Source organism: Charadrius vociferus, unplaced genomic scaffold (genome assembly GCF_000708025.1).
Source record: "Charadrius vociferus isolate BGI_N301 unplaced genomic scaffold, ASM70802v2 scaffold370, whole genome shotgun sequence".
Classification (NCBI taxonomy): domain Eukaryota; kingdom Metazoa; phylum Chordata; class Aves; order Charadriiformes; family Charadriidae; genus Charadrius; species Charadrius vociferus.
The window spans coordinates 2,454,745-2,472,302 of record NW_009646744.1 but is presented as its reverse complement, the minus strand read 5'-3'; the positions used below and the strand labels follow the sequence as shown (position 1 = coordinate 2,472,302).

At 42.7% G+C, this 17,558-nt stretch overlaps 1 protein-coding gene across 1 annotated transcript; it reads left to right on the top strand.

Annotated features, from left to right (window-relative positions):
* Window positions 1-6,327: 6,327 nt before the first annotated feature.
* VDAC1 (voltage-dependent anion channel 1) lies at window positions 6,328-16,037 on the top strand. The gene is made up of 8 exons (XM_009890856.1): window positions 6,328-6,395; window positions 6,966-7,015; window positions 7,809-7,961; window positions 8,052-8,104; window positions 10,348-10,575; window positions 13,648-13,798; window positions 14,179-14,236; window positions 15,067-16,037. The coding sequence occupies exons 1-8, from the start codon at window positions 6,329-6,331 to the stop codon at window positions 15,156-15,158; spliced, it is 852 nt and encodes a 283-aa protein (XP_009889158.1). The 5' UTR covers window position 6,328; the 3' UTR covers window positions 15,159-16,037.
* The last annotated feature ends 1,521 nt before the right edge of the window (window positions 16,038-17,558 follow it).

The window sequence follows — 17,558 nt, the reverse complement described above, 5'->3', positions numbered from 1 at the left end:
GGGGGTTGTGCCACCCACGGGCACGTCGGAATGGGAATAACTGTTTTCTTACGTAATACCGGGCATGACGACATCGGGGCCTGCTTGCGAGGCGTGGGGTGATTGTGACACGGGAGGGCGGCGAAGGCGGTGGCATGGGGGAAAGGTGGGTGGAGAGGGGGGCTGCCGGGTGCGATGCCACCGGCGGCGGATGGATGGTCTGGGCGGTGGGGATGATGGTGAGGATGATGGAGATGATGGTGGTGAGGATCCGGCCGGATCGGTCCGGCCGCTGGCCCCGTGACGGGGATTTAAAGGTCGATCGGCCAGCGAGGTGCCGGCAGGATTCTCCAGGAATGCTTCCGCAAGCAGGGAACGTTTTTCACCTTCCCGGGGAGCAAAGGTTACGGGTGGCCACACCTGCCCGGATTTAGGACCGTTTTAGTGCCACCTGCCAGGATTTAGCACTGTTTTAGCGCTGACATCCCTTCCACCTCTCTCATCCATGCCCCTGGGATCTCTCTGGCAGGTTGGCAAATTCATCCCGACACGCACCAAACCCCCACCCCAAGCAGCCAAACTGATTTTTGTTTGATTTTATTCTGCTTCAAAATGTAGCTCTTTACTGGGGGAAGGAAGTGGGGGGAATAATGTCAGTTTAAAAATCCTGAGGACTCTGGAAGCACGCAGCAGTGCAATTGCCTCCATTCTGCCTTGTCACAGCCCTCGCTGGGAACAACTCTTGCTGGAGGGTGAAAGGCTCATTCAGTCTTTGCGCTTTTGTTAAAAAAAAAAAAAAAAAAGAGTCACAAAATTTTCTGAAAAGGAAGCAGAGCTGACTCATCCTCACTGACCGGCGCAGGGTTATGTCTCTGGGGAATATTTATGGCGGTGCCGGCTGAAGCAGATCCCATCTCGTCTCTCAGACGGTCTGGTGAGGATCAGTAGCGCGTTGCAGTTTCGTTTTATTCGGCGCAGTGGATGGTTGACTGATCGCCTGTCTCATGGCATTTCAGCTGTGAAATTTTGCCAGGATTCCTGAAAAAAAGGGGCTTTTGCACTATTAAAAAGAGATCCCAGATTAATCCCTCCCTCCAGCACTCTCTGTTGAAGGTTGATGCTGATCCGCAGTCTGCACCTTCCTGCCCACGTTTTGGGTGGTGTGTGGGACATCGCCGGCAGTTGCTGTAGCTGCAGGAGCGATGTCCCCAGCCCTGGCTCCCGGCGGGATGCAGTTGGGAAGCCCAGCGCAGCCCCTCCTGGGTTTGGCATCTGCTGCAGGTAGAGAAAAACCCATCCACCAGCACCGGTGTGGTGGATGCTCCTCTTCTGCGTGAGGGCAGCAAGCTGTCAAATTGTGCTGGGAGACAAAATGCTGTTTTAATTAGTCATCCCCATCGATCTGAGGCTGGGTGTTCCCGCAGCGGGGCTGGGAGCGAGGGACATGTCCCTTCTTGAGCGCTGTGCCGGGGCGTGCGCCAGCCTTGCTCCTGCACCGTGCTGGTGGCACGGGGTGGGACAGCAGCGCTGCTCATCTCCTCCTCTGCAGATATTTGAAAGAAACAGGTCGTTAACCTGTGCATTTAATTTAACACGTAGGGTATGTGGTTCTCTGTTCTTCCCATGCAGTTCTAGTAAGTAGAGTAGCTACAGCGGGCTGAAATATCCCCCAACTTTGTTTAATTGATACTCAGATGTGATAGTTTAATAAGGGGTTGTCGTTCTTAATTTGTACCCGTGCAATTAAGAGCAGGTTCTTTCTTTCTTTAATTCCATAAACATTAGTATAGAGTAAATCGTAATACTTACATTTGCTTTCAAGGGGTTTGTCACCTCTGTGCTCCCATGTTTATTGGGCTACAGAGATACTGCATAAACCAATCTTAATAAACCGAAATCTGCTCCATCGTGTTTGCAGTTCAAAAGGAAGCTGCGGTAGGAGGGCTGTGATCCTGCGAGTGTCAGCGGGATGCTGCATGGGTTTACTAATACCTGCATGAAAGAAATTGTGGACTCCAGAGTCTTAAATTTTGAGTCATAGTGGTGCATGGATTAGATGACGTGGGCAGAGTAGCAAGTTGGGGCAAAAAGTGTTGTTGAGTATTGTGTCCTGTAATGCAGAGTATTTACAAATCACGTGTTTATACTGGCTGCTCAACAGATTTGTGAATGTGCCGAACTTGATATATCAGGAAGAAATTCTTGACTGTGAGGGTGGTGATCCCCTGGGGCAGGTTGCCCCGAGAAGCTGTGGCTGCCCCATCCCTGGAGGTGTTCAAGGCCAGGTTGGACGGGACTTGGAGCAACCTGGTCTAGTTGGAACTGGATGATCTTTAAGGTCGCTTCCAACCCGAACCATTCTATCATTCTATGATGTTTGATCTCAGTGGGACTACTCGTATTTATGGTTAAGCGTGTTTTTAAGTCTCTGCAAAATTAGGCTTCTGAACCTGATTCAAAGCAGGCTGTAGTCATGACTCGAATGGATTTGGGATCTGGATCATAAAACCCAAACTGTTGAGCCAGCACCGTGCTCACCTGGCAGCCTGGGATGTGGAGGGTGGGACAGGGACACTGATGCCGTGCGGAGCTGGTGATTCCGGCCAGCCTGCCGTGGCATGCGGGGAGAGCTGGGCCCTGTTCCCCGTGAGAGCAAAAGCACCGTCCTTCGTGGTCTATTTATTGATAGAACATATGTTGGTTGGGAGATGACACTGCACAGGCTGGGGGTCCAGAAAGGCTGGTGGGATGTGTCCCCGGCAGCTGTTAGTGGCAGCTCTGCAGCTACCATCTCTTGTGGAGATGGGGAACTGAAATGTTCAGGACTACTGCTACCATCAAGAAGTGGTACTCAAGTTCAAAGTTATTAGGAAAAAATGTGGCTGGAGTAAGGTTAAATCCAAGCTTTTTATTTTCATAGCCTTGGATCTGATAGATTCCTGTTCTCTTCATGGGAATTCTATTCTTATCTTCAATTTTTAGATTGCTCCTTGCCCTCATGTAAATATCACGAAGTTGCTAAGTCTGTGCAGGGAGGCTTTAACCTAGGCACGTAAGAGAGTTACCAAGCAGAGATGAGTTTTCCTTTGGTTGCAGCCAGTCCTTATGTTTGCCAAGGGCACCCTGGGGGTTTGCTGCCTGTTGGGCTGATTTTGATTTAATTGCCCAGAACTGCATCGTAGGGTGAAAACTTTGCCATCTGTGATACTGGAAAATACTCAGATTTGGCTCTGCTGGAAGTGCTTTGTCTTTAATGGAATCTTCACCAGGGCTGGCTCTCGGGTCCCACAGCTCCAAAGGATGCTTTCTCTTTTCTCCCTGTGGCAGTGATAACTTCACGGAGGTGGTGCTCACGGCAGCACTCGGAGCTAACTCCTCAGTTCAGGTTTTCTTCAGGCATGACTTGCATGCACTACAGTATTTCCTACTCAAGCAAATCAAAATATTTTCCTACTTAGAACACGTTATGTGTATTCTACTTGGCCTGCTTTGTGCGGGAGTGGAGGTACGCGGTCCCTCTGAGCGATTTGCCCAGTTGGCCAAGGATAAAAGCAATGAATTCATTTCAGCCCTAACCTAATCTGAGTTAACGTGCAGGGATCCCACTGGTGAAAAGCAAGGGCACTTGGCCACGGCCATTCCTTGATCCTTTAAGAGTTTGAATCCCTGTTAAGCATGCTTGTCTTACAACCTGCACTCGCACAGGATGTAATCAGTTTTGTTTTCCATCTGTTAAACAAGAGGCTTCTGATTAGCCAGTGCAAACAGAAATAATTATTTTTGTTCTTGCTGACAACAGCAAGGTTAACCCCCAGGTACATAGCTCGGAGTGTTCTCCACACTCAGCAATTTTAAACACCTTGCTCTGTGTGCATTACATGATTTGCCTTACAACCGGCAGGGATTTGGCTTTCAATATTGTCCCTTAATTATAGTAATTGCCTAAGTGGAGATCTCGACGTCTCCCACTGTCCTATGGCCACAGCCCAGACTGCAGCCGTGGAGCAGCCTATCGCAGCTCGTCCACCCGACCAGATAGACAGTGGAGATACACAAATGGCTTGGATCCGGGAAAAACATCACCTACAAAATCCAAACCAAAAGCATTCAGCATTCAGTTTTCAGGAAAATATTTTGATTTTAAGAAGTCACTCAAAGGACCTGTTGATAAAATATACCCGGTAGATTCCAACGTGCAGCTGGCAGAGCACTGCATTAGCTGTCAAGGCAATGCTTATTTGATTTCCAAATGTAGGGATTTTTAACATTTTTAATTTTGGATGGTGGTAAATGGAAATATCCACCAGAGGGTTCTCCCGAGGCCGGGCTGCTGTGGCAGGCGGAAGCGTTGCCTGTACAGCCTGTAGGGAATCCGCCCATCCCTCTCCCCAGTGCTGCCCCAGAGTGGGCTTTAAGCTGTGATCTCCAGGCCAGGCATTGTACTCAGCTTCTAGTCACTTTAATAAGGAGCAGAGGAATTACTTAAAGAAATCTGTTAATACTTGGGTTTTGGTTTTTTGTGCGTTTTTTTTTTTTAAAGGCTGGTTTTGTGTATAAGCATTAAATCCCTGCTTTTGTGTTCACAGAAAAAATGGAGAGAGACATTTAGGTTGAATATAAGCAGCTAAAACTGCTTTGGAATATGGAATACTTTTTTTCTATTTTTTTTTTTTTTAATTTAACTGTTTAGCTGCTTATGTATGCGGGACTGCATCTTATTACTGAATTATAACTGGAAAGAGATGACACGCATCCAGGGAGTCTCTGCAACTGAAGCTACATCACAGTGTGCGCCCGTGTATCCTACTTTATTTATGCTCTGAGAAGTCTGTTTGCTTTTATTTGGCCACCAGATCTGTTTTGTTCCCTCTAGGACAGGGATTCTTCATTTATGCAATAACAATATCCTGCTTTAACAGGCAGCAACTTGTTGGATGGAGTGCTTGAGGCGCTGGGTGACTGCTGGAGCTCCCAATCTGGCGTTGGTGGGGCGGCGTGTTTGCCCCGAGAACAGCCTCCAAGTCTACGGCCAGAAAGACTTTTAAGAGCACCCTCATGTTCAGAGCTGGCTGTTTTGTTTGTGGTTTAAAGGAATAGTTTTCTGCTAACGTTGGATAGTCTGGAGTAAGGATTGGCAGGCAATTTTTTTTAAGCATTTGCATACTTGTGTAATAAACTGCTGATTACTTTTATACAACCAAAAAGTTTGGGAATATGGAATTTTAGTGCAACACTGGGTATTGACAGGACCAGCTTTTTAAGTATGACTTATCTCCTTTGCCTTTTTAAAATTATGAAATCATGCCTATAAAGACAGAAGGTGTACACCATTTCAGACTGTTTGACTTGGCACCCCTAGAACAAATTACCGTACTTGGATAAGAAAGTAGATGTGGTTGGTTTGTTCCTCTCAGGATCCTATTTTCTCCTCTGTGTACGATGTGGCAATTTTCTCAGAGGAGGAGAAAATGGGATCCCATTTTTTGTGGGAGGCCACTGAACTAAGAATGGCCAGGGCTTGCTGAAGGTGTGAAAGTGTGAACCTATGTGGCAATGTGGGCATCCCGACCGCCAAAACCTGATGGGGAGAGCTGGCCCTGCGGTGGCCACACCATTGGGCTAGTGCCTTGCTCCGGGCTGTGCCGAGAGCGCCAGGCTGCAGCTGGCTGCCGGAGCGGAGTTGTGGCTACCCTCCTGACTGCCTGACTTCCCCATCTAGCATCTCTTCCATCTTTATTTTTCTCAGCAAGCTCGTTTTTTTTCTCCAGTTGATGAGCAGAAAAAGTCAAGGAGAAGTGAAGGTGAAGAATGGCCATTTATCGATTTTGCTAACATAAATGATATCCATTTGCTGCTGTGAATTAGTGGGGGAGAGATGCTCCTGACAGTAGCTGCCTCTCCTGGTAAGATTTCCTGAGTGGGTGACTTGCAGCCCTAATTCTTTGCATCACTGTGCGTAGATGCATTGCAAGAAACGGAAGAAATGTTTCCGAGAAATGATTTTAAAAAAAGAAGTCGTTCATTCATGCAGCTATACTGATAAGAGAACAACAGTTCACTCTTTGGAAAGGCATGAGAGTGCTGTTGTTTTTTTTTTTTAATATATGTTTGTTCTGCAACCTGTTTCTCATCCTCGATGGCAAATGCATGGTAATTGCTTCTGCTGGCTAATGAGCAAAATCAAATCATACTATTTGCTATAGCTACTTTCTTCAGGGTGTATTTAATTAATAGGTGGTGGACAGAAAATAAAACTGGCTGAAATGGGCTTAAGTTTCTTGTTGCGTACATGAATTAAATAAGTTTCTGAACACTGTAATTTCCCTTTCTTTTTTTTTTTCCCCAGAAAATGGCTGTTCCACCTGCTTATGCTGATCTAGGCAAATCTGCCAGAGATGTTTTCACCAAGGGATATGGTAAAGAAAGCCAAAATAAATTTGGTCTTTTACTGTCTACCTGATTCCTGAAAACGTTAGGATTTTATTACTTTCCTCTGATAAATATTCCAAAAATTTCCATTAGAATCCAGAGAATTCTGTATTGTAGCTTTGCATTGCCCTTGCTGTCTGGAAAGGAAGGGTAACAACTTCATTTTGATAAAAGTCTTCCTGTTCTCCATAGGACCGTTGTCTGTTTTGAAAGAAAATGCTATGATGTATTTTGCCTGTTTCCTTGTATCGTGAATAGGATCACTGATGTCAGTAGTTTGCTTATGAACAAAATACTGCTTAGGATGAATAAAGACATTATTACCTAATTTGGTCCCTATTATATTGCTGAGGTCAGTAGGATTAATCAGTCAAGTACTATCTGAAGTGAGTACGAACTGCGTAGTGCGCTTCATAAAAACACATGGGTTGATAACTGTATCCTTGGTTCATTTTTTTAATAGTTCACAGGAGATTTAAAAGGGAGTTTAAGAAATAAATCAGAAATGCTTCTCAAATTAACATATATATAATTCATATTTTTTACTCTTCTTCTAGGTTTTGGGTTAATAAAACTCGATTTGAAAACAAAATCTGAAAATGGACTGGTGAGTTTGGAAAGACATTGAAATCCAAAACATCGCAACGTTCTTGTGTTTACTGTATATTTCTTTTTAAAAGTAGAATCCCTTATTCTGCCCTTACTGTTTGTCAGATATCCTATTACCGTGCAAGTTACTTTGCAATTTATAATTTTTGTACAATATATGAGACTGTGCCCAGATTGGGGTAGAAGAGAGAGTGAGGGGCTGCTTCGCTTTGGTACTTGCTCACTATGAAAACTGTGGTGCTGTTTGAGGCCATCCCCGTGGCCTGTGCTCAGAGGTAGTGTCAGTGCCTCCCTCCTGCTTTACTGGATTGAACGAGGTTTCTGAATGCGCTGCATGCTCTTTTTTCTTAGCAGTCACTAAGCAAGTACAGTTGCAATGTAACTGTGTATTTGAACTAATAGTTAGAACATCTCTATGAGGCATTTGCAGACTTGCACGCTGATTCGCAGGTAGACCTTGTACGGACTGGCACTGTGTTCCGTAGGGTGCCAGTGGAAGGGTTATCCGCGCTCCTGTCCCGTATCCATCCCCTGAGCATGCAACGCTGCTTCTCTCTGACGCTGAATTGCTTTGTGGGGCAAGAATCTGTTGGTATTAATGACTAGCAAACGTTCTTAAACCTTCTGAGAACTCTGCAGTATTGAGTAATATCCCAAATTATAATGACTAATATGTGCTACAAGTGTAAGTATTTGCCTGTGTGCAAATACACATACATATTTGCAAGTATATATATGTATCCATCTTATGTGCATATATATATATTTTTTTTTTTTTTTTTCCCTTTTAGGAATTCACAAGCTCAGGTTCAGCAAACTCAGAAACGAGCAAAGTTAGTGGCAGTCTGGAAACAAAATACAAATGGGTGGAATATGGATTGATGTTCACAGAAAAGTGGAACACCGACAACACACTAGGCACTGAGATTACTCTTGAAGATCAGGTAATTTTTGGCTCAAAAGATAAAATTTACAAATTAACTTATGACAACCTCTAATTACAAATCCAACCATTGAATTTCTTTTCTGTTCAGCTTGCACGTGGCCTGAAGCTGACCTTTGACTCCTCCTTCTCTCCTAACACTGGGTAAGAAGTGAGTAAGCTTAAGTGACAAAAAAAGGCATTTTTTTATTTTAGTTTTCCAGAATACTGTCTTGCTTCTTTACTTCTGTCCTAAGATATCGAGACAGTTAATAATCAGCCTGTGTATGATGAAATCATGTACATCTGATTTAAATCATAGTATTAACAAACCCTTTTTAATCCTAAGCTATAGCAAACAAACTTTCAAATACTTGAACTTGAAAATTATAGTCAGAATTAGGGTGGGAAGAAAAGGTTTTGTTTGCACTCCTGTTGCTTATTTCTGGCGATGTCAGAGGATGAGCTACTGTCTGAATAAAAGCGCTAAACAAGTCAGCTGTAATGCAAAGCTTAACAAGCTCTGGGAGCCAGTTGGCCACGGCTCTAATAGGTTGACACAGTAATTGGGCTCTTTTCCCGAGCTGAATTTATCATCTGAATTCTTGCTGGCCACAGCCTGCCTCAGTGGTGGATGAACATTTCTGATACGGCGATTGGATGCCACATTTTATGTGGGCCAGAGGGATTAAGCAGCAGCTGTAGGTCTAGATGTTGGTTTATTTTTTTCCCCCGATTATCTTTTTGCAAGCAGTGCTGCCAGGGAGTCAAAATATTCTGCACATTAGCTTCCCAGAGCAGCACGCTGCACTGCAGGCTGCCGGGGTTATAGTCCCAGTGGAGGTTTCACCTTGTCTTTTAGATTTCGTGTCCTGCATTGTCAACTGTTTCCAGTCCACTCCTAATTCTAGATTAACTAGATATTTTTGTATTTGTTAACCAGAATAATCTCTAGTGTTTGTTGATGATTATTTCTTAACTGGTAGGATTCTTAAAGAAATAAAAAAAGAAAAAACCTTGTATGAGAATGACAAGTTACAGCTCTATAGCTGTTTCTTAGGCACTTCACAGACACTGGAGTACCTGAGTTAGAATGATTGCCTTGTGGGAAGACTATTATAATTGGCAGAAATGGAGTGAGATTCAATCCTGGTGTGACCTGGTTTAGGTCGACAGGGATGCATCATGTCTCAATACGAGACACTTTCTCCCCCTTCCTTCCTACGTACTGGCTGTGATCCGTCTTTCAACAGGGAAAGTGATTTTTAGGAGTGCTTCGTGTTAGCTTGCCCCTGTCCCTGTTGACATTGGTGGGAGAGGTACCACTGACTTTTACAGAAGCTGCAAATGAGCTAATGCTGAGTGCTTTTGGCACGCCTGCTCTTTATTTCTAATTTTTCAAACCACAAGAAATTCCTGAGTCTGAAATAATAATAATAAAAAAGAAAGCAATCTCTATGTGGGTCTGATACAACATTGAAAGAGTTCTCGGAGACTGTTTTTGCTAGTTGAAGTGAAAGGTCGATTTGAAATTTCCAATTAGCCTGACTTTTCCAGAAAGATTTCAGTAAAAGACTTGGTCAAAGACAGAAGACACTTGTAAGGTAAAGACAGAAGAAAAAAATTTTAGATAAGAGTAGCTGAATATATTAGACGTAACTTCTTGCCTTGTGAGGGTCTGCACCCTTGATGTAAACTGACCTGAGGATGCATGAGAAAACATGGTGCTGGCCAATGTAAAAAGTGTAAAAAGAAACAAGTGACTCAGGAAAGTTTATTTCTGCGTTAACCCGGCAGCCTTTCCAATGGCTGTCACCACTGAACTTCATAAAGCATCCTAAGGAGAAAACAGGGTGTCAGTGCCACTGAAGCGGCCTGCTTCCTTAGCAGCAGAGACTTTCCCTCGGGAGGCTGGAGGCAAAGTAGTGATTTCTTGATGTTTGTCACAGTAAATGGAATTACCCAGTTCACTGGGATTGCCTAAAAATTGTTTGTTTGGGACAGGCCAACTACTACTGACGTTCTGTGCCAAACCTGTAAACTGCTACAGTTTCAGTTCCTTGCCTGTATCTGCCAAACTTCCAAACCCATCAGATTAGTTGGAGACGAGGTTTTGTTTTCATCACCTCCAGTCTGGCTTACTGTGCTGCTCTTTTCCAGAACACAGCCTGGGAGCGCTGAGTGGGGCGTCGAACTGCATTTTATTGCTTGATTGCAAATAATTCACTGTAGCTAAATTAGGGTTTTGCAAATGGGAAAGGTAAGGAGGTGACATATCATGTGGCTCTCCAGGTATCTATACTTTGCCTTCAAGGACTATTACACTGAGTTAAAGCAACTGATGTGATTGAATCGCTACCTACGAGCATACCTTTTCAGAGATATGAGATTCTTTCTTTTCTCTTTAGGAAAAAGAGCGCTAAAGTCAAGACAGGGTACAAAAGGGAACATATCAACATTGGCTGCGACATGGATTTCGATATTGCTGGTCCTTCAATACGTGGAGCCCTGGTGGTTGGCTACGAGGGGTGGCTGGCAGGTTACCAAATGACTTTTGAGACAACAAAGTCTAGAGTAACCCAGAGCAACTTTGCGGTTGGCTATAAGACTGATGAATTCCAGCTTCATACTAATGTGTAAGTATTGGCAGACAGGTGTTAAAAAGGAATTGGAAAGGATTTTGCTGCTTATTAGAGCAATGAAAGGGACGGTGTTCAGCAGCGGTGAAAGAGGGAATGGTGGATTTGAAATTACTTCTTATGTAAGATGGCAAGCTGCAGTTTTTTAGCTGCATTAACTTTTCTTTGAATTATGTGGGTGAGGGAGCGCATGATGGAAGGAACTGGACCTCACTGAGCACCCAAGCATCCAGTGTCTATCTTTCTAACAGATAAGGATTATTAGAATCTCTTAGTGGAATAATAAAACAAGTGGGTTATAAAACTGTTCTTTGTGAAAGTTGAAATAAAAGCAATGCCTTCCTTTTGCACACGTCAAAATCAAACAAAATGGTGGATAAAAGCAATGCCTTCCTTTTGCACACAAAATCAAACAAAATGGTGACTTGATGTAGATGATGGAGTTAATCGGAGGATGAACAAGAACAAACAAGGGAATGAACGGAAGATATATGGACTGGGTTTGTTTTAGTACTGGAAGGGATATGGTATAAAAGTTTGGTTTAGTATTGTAACTCCTAATAATCTATTTACACAAGCGTTTGTCCTTTCTGAACATGTGAGCACTGGGAAACAAGGACAAAATTCCATGAAAACCTTAATTTCTCTGTCTCCTGTTCCTCTTAAAAAAGCAATTTATGCCTTTGGAGAAGACAGTTTTTTAAGATTAGGCAATCCCTAATCCATTCCCCCCCTTTCCTGTTCCCCTGGGTAATTGGATATTTTGCATGTAGCTGAGCTGTTGCAGGCTGTTCCCATTTGGGAGATGAACAACTGTTCTGCTTTCCTGGAGCTGCTTCTTCAAAGGTTTTCTCTTCTGTTTCATGCTGTTTTGCAGCAATCTGGTTTAGGAAGCTCAAACTGCCTCACAGAACAATTGAACCTTCGCAGCCCAGACAGTATGTTTGAAGGACTGCCAAAGCACAAGAATGTGGGCAGAAAACTTTCATCAAAACAATATGCGGGTTCCCCCTCCACTCCGTAGTTACAAGTTACTCTTTCAAGCACAATGACTTTCAACTATGTTATGCTGTAGCAGTTCAAAACACTGTATTATTGGCTTTTGCTATAAAATGCTGTAATTATTATTACTCTTAATTAAAGCAACAGCAGAAAATAACGTTATAATAGAAGCAGGGGCTCAGATCGGACCGTACTGCTTCCTGGATTCCTGAGGGTCTGTTTCTTAGGTTGCTGTTACTGTACACGGATGATAAATCATCTTCAGGAGGATGCCTAGTTTGCTTATTCAATATTCCTTCTCTATCAATTGACAGGCAAACCCATCGATGCGTGATATGAATAGAAATCTTTACTGATATTAATAGATGAGTTAGGTACTTGACATGTTTCATCTCTGAAAGGTGTCAGAGTTTTTCTATAATCCCAGAAACAGCTGTGCATGGAACTCCCATGGCTAGTCTGCTGGGTCGTTGTATCTCGACAGTTCGGTGTTGCACAGGGATGCTGTGGCAGAGCTGATAATTTAACTAGGTGGGGGTTGAAGCATCACCTTTTGTTCCTGGCACTACACAGATCAGCTGGGGACTTCAGCAAGTTACTTTCCTTAATGGTGCCTTAATATACTAATTTTCATAGGGGGATAATGTTTTTATCTACATCTGAAAAGTGCTATTATTACTATTTGAATTACAAGGAGGTTTGACTTTTTAATTATTATTTTTTAATAATAAATAATAACTAAAGGGAGGTAGGGCTGGATAATTTCTAGTTTTAAAGATGACTTGCCTCATTTTTTAAGCATAGCTCAGACCGCGCCCCCCTAATGTTGCAGGTCAAGACAGAGCTGTGTGGGAACCTTGCACAGAATCTGCCTGTGTAACCAGCTCTCCTCAGTCCTTTTTAACCCCTCCTTTTCTTGAGAGCCAAGCACATGCAGTTATATGTGAGCTTCAGGCTTATCTGAAGTAAGTATTTTAGTGTTTTTCTGGAAGAATTGCTCTAACAATTTAAAAGGCTGCTGCTATTGCTCGAACTTTGAAATAGGCATAGCGCTACTGTTTGTGCAAGTGTTATGAACATCATGCCAAAGGGGTAAAAGTGGAAAGATTCTAGATCTGCCCCTATTAGGTTTGGTATACTCTAATAATTGGAACCAGATTATTTCGTAGTTTAGAAGTAATCGTTGACTATTTTGTTTGCAGAGGTCTTCTGTGGTTTAAAGCCCGTTTTGTGCAGTATGTTTGTATCCTCTTTTAAGAAAATCAGCGAAAACGGAAATTCAGATGCTCACTGGTTTACAAGGAGTGCGAGGCTTTTAGAAGTCTTTGGCTCTTGTTTGTAGGATCTGCGTGCTCTAACATTTTACGTTTTGTTTACCACACTTTATTCCCTGTGTAGTAATTGGAAGCTGTGCTACTTGGTAGCAGTGGTAGAAGGCTGTCATCATTCAGCTGTTGGCCAGTGCTCTCTGCAAAGTAAAACTGGTTTCATTTCAATTTCTAGTAGAGAGAAATCTATAGTACAGATGTACATTAAGGACTATTGCAAATGGTATTCATTTGCAAAAAACGATAGACTTGGATGTTAAATTAGCGTCTTCACTTCCAATACAGTTCATCTGTGTCCGGTAAAAGCCTGCTGACGAGGCAGCGCTCCGGCTCAGTGGTTGGGGTACAGCCCTTTCAGGGCACTGGGGAGACGTATGCCTGGGAAAATAATTATTTCAGAGATACACAGCGAAGAATAAATCTCTTTACTATACAAGACTCCCATCTAGACAGAAGGGAAAATTGGAACCCGTCATCATTAGTCTAGTTTTGATAGTTTGTTATGTCTTTTTTTTTCAGTTTCATAAGTTATTTGTTGATATATAGTAACCATCAATGAATTTAAGCATTTAAAAATGACTTCATAACCAATCTGGCCTAATGTCTCCATCTTAGTTGTTACAGGGATATGAAATGAGGTGTGAGCATTCTGCAAACATAGATCTCACTGGAAAAAAAAAAAACAAAACATGATTGTTTTGGGGCGTAGTTTAAAACTAGAGTAATGCATTCCTTCCAGGAATGACGGAACGGAATTTGGAGGCTCCATTTACCAGAAGGTGAATGATAAACTGGAAACGGCCGTGAATCTTGCTTGGACAGCCGGTAATAGCAACACTCGCTTTGGAATAGCAGCCAAGTATCAGATTGACCCAGATGCCTCTTTTTCTGTGAGTGCTATTATGCATGTACATTTATAAGCATTTGAAAATGGGGCCTATAACGGAAATGTGAAGCAATGTTTACATCAGTAAAGTGCAGTTTTGATGCAGTTTTGCAGTATATAGTTGGCACATAGATCTATTTGTCTTGGTTTTGGCACAACTATTGGATTTTCCTTGAAAGTGACACAGAATGTTTTATCGTATTATTGGGCACTGTTTTGAGATTTTAATTTTGAGGCAAAATTAACTCTAGAATTTTTTTTTTTTTTTTTGCGATTTAAAAGATGAAATCCTTTACGTGCTTAAAAGGTTATTTGATTTTCAAGTTGGAAGGACTTTGAAGAAAGATACTGAATTATTTACATACGGTATTTTTTTCCTTTAAGGCTAAAGTGAACAACTCCAGTCTGATCGGATTAGGATACACTCAGACTTTAAAGCCAGGTAAGTCTATGCAGAAGAAATTCAGGCATGAATAAGTGATATTTTAGTCTGGAAATCTCAGAGGTTTTTTTGTGACAAAATGTGAAATGTTTTGTAACATTGCTGTTCTGCATGGCAACCCAGTGATGATTAACTGCTCTGTTAATTTTGGATGTCTGTTGGAAGCACAATTATTAGAGACCACCATCCACTGACCAGCCAGATATTCTTTTTTGTTGACATAAACTATGTCTACAATTAAGTGTTTCGCAGATAAGTAAATGCATTTTTAGCACTTTCAGAGGTTTCCTATTACTGAGTTTATTTTGCTTGAAAATGTGACTTTCTCAAGGTGCCCTGGTCCGGGAAGAGGACAATCTTACTGCTGTGAAATTGGTTTTAATGTAGTCTAATAAATCTGCTGCCAGAATACCAAGCTGATTGACATGAGATATCGCAGTAGAGGGGCATTGGGCCTTTTCATACCTAGATTTGAAAGTAGTTTGGAAAGGTGGGTATGTATCAAGGTCCCAATTTTTCACAATACTGGACTCTAAAATTAGATTAATCAGTAGACCAGCAGCAGTGAACTGACTCAGAGCTTTAATTACTTGCAGTGATAAAAAGCAGAATCTGTCACCGTGGTTTATTATAACTTTCATAATTCAGAAAGATTTCATATCTGCAAATTGTTTAAAAATGCCCAGTCGTTACAAGGCTAGCCGCCAAATTATGTTAACCTAGCTACCCAATAAATTAAAGCAGCAACACAGACACTGCACTTACTGAACGTAAAGCTTATTCCAAATTTTAACAGTTGTCTTTTTCTCTCACTGTTCTCTATTTTGCAGGTATCAAACTGACATTGTCAGCTTTGTTGGACGGCAAGAATGTCAATGCAGGTGGTCACAAACTTGGTCTAGGATTGGAATTTGAAGCATAAGGAGTGATTCTACAATCGCTAATCGGAAAATACAGCATAGCTACCTTCAGAATATAGTGTACCTTTCAATGTTTTATGTCTGGGATGCAAGTATTGCTAAGTATCAGTCCTGCTAGTCCTGGTGAAAGACAGCTAAGCTTTAAAAATGACGTTGTTAATGAAGTGGAGACAAAACCATAAAAAAAAAAAATCCAAATTCCAGGTGTTCTTCTTTTGAATGTTATTGCCCATCACATCTGTCAGCTGCCACATGATAGGAAGTCGGAAGGTATTTGTTACCTTTACTAATGTATTGACTGCACAAGGCATATTTTAATGTGGTATAAAACCTGAGATGCTAAGAATTGCTGACCACTATATTGTGCTGTTAATTCCATAAGCAAAATGTTCCAACACTTAAGGCTTCAATTCACAATGGAATGTGCAAACTTGTCTGAAAAAGGGATTTTTTTAATTTTTTTTTTTTTTTAGATAAGCATTTCATGAATGGTTTTTCTTTTTTGGTTATCTTACATCTACAGCTGTCTCCAGAATGCTTTAGGTTGTCCACCTTGTGTAAGTGCGTTGCAGAGGAGGTTTGATGTGACTCAGCCAATACTACCTGTCCTGTGTTGTGGTTCCTTTCCCTTGCACTGACTGGAAAGCTTGTAAAACAGGGCCATAATCAGGGAAGAGTCTTTGTACCTGCAATCACATAGTTGCATCACTAAATTTAAAATGGACTTTTGTTTTATTACCACTTTTTTTTAGCAACTTAAATGGGTACATTTTTAGAGAGTCTTCCATTTTGTGTGGAACTAGACCCCAAAATGCTGTACTTGACACTACTAAAAATGGATAAAAAACCCAAACCCAACTTGAATAAAATATTGAAATGTCACCTTTTACTTTGTCTTTATATTAATTGTGAAAACAATTCCATATTAACTATGGGTTCCAGAAGCAGACTGGCAATACCTTTGTGCGTATTTTGTACCACACAGACAAAAAATACTTAGTACATTTAAGTTCCAGACATGGCCACGTTCTTAGTGCTTGCTAAGCTCTGGCAACTGCACATACGCATGTGTTTAGTTTAGCTCATGGAGAAAACACGGTAACATGACTTGTTTCTCTTTCTTTCATTGCAGAATTCACTAAGTTGAATTACCTTTCTATAGGCAAATAGGTACAAGCAATGAACAGTTATCAGTTGGGATAAACTTCAGCAGCTTTTCATTAAAACTTGGTACTTTTCCCTGTGTAAGCAGTCGACGTGGGTGGTGTGCAGATGGCGAGAGGCCACAGTAAAGGAGCACGTGGCTGATGAGGCAGCGACATTACGACATCGTGAGACGGGTAGATCCGTCTCAGCCACAGCCCGCAGGTTGTGCAACGCCGGCTGCCTTCCCTCTCACCACAGGCTATCCCTCAGGACTTCCCAGTATGGCTTATCTCAAATATTTAACTTCACACTCCTGGGGGACATAGTCCTCTTCTAGATTTCACCAAACAAATCACATGCAGCCAGCTCACAGCAACTTGGCACGTGCTCAAAATTAATTTTATGTTCCTGTATGCTGTTCAGAGCTTGTGTTCTGCATCCCTGTTAAGCCTCTGGGCTCCTTGTTCTTAGTTTTCACAGAATCACAGAATTTTCAGAGTTGGAAGGGACCTCTAGAGCTCACCCAGCCCCACTCCCCTGCTAAAGCAGGATTGCCCAGAGCACATCCCTCAGGACTGCATCCAGGCGGGTTTTGAAAATCTCCAGAGAAGAGGACTCCACCCCCTCCCTGGGCAGCCTGTGCCACTGCTCGGTCACCCCAACTGTTAAGAAGTTTTTTCGTGTGTTGGAACGGAACTTCCTCTGTTCCACCTTGTGCCCATTGCCCCTCGTCCTGTCACTGGGAACCACCGAGAAGAGTGTGGCTCCATCCTCCTTCAACCCATCCTTTAGATATTTGTAAGTAGTAATAGTGTCTCCCCTCAGCCTTCTTTTCTCCAGGCTAAAGAGTCCCAGCGCTCTCAGCCTTTCTTCATAAGGGAGATGCTCCAATCCCTCAATCATCTTGGTTGCCCTATGTTTTCTCATGCTGGGTTTGTTTTCCCGTGATCAGCTTCAAGGCTTCTCTCAGGGCTTGCATCACCTCACTCAGGGTGAGAACAGGAAAGCTTTTTTTTTTTTTTTTTTTTTTTTCCATAAATCACCAAATTGTGTGAAAAGCCCAGTCACACATGCATCACTGGTGAACACCATCCCAGGGCTGTGGCCCTGTGTGGAGGGCACAACCCCTAACGTCTTCCTCTGCTTGAAGGAAGGCAAAGGAAAAGGCCTGTTCTCAGTCAGGGCGCTGGAGGCGCTTCCAGCTGGCTGGGCCCTGCCTGCTCAGGCCACCTCGGGCGCCGCCCGCCTTCCCACCA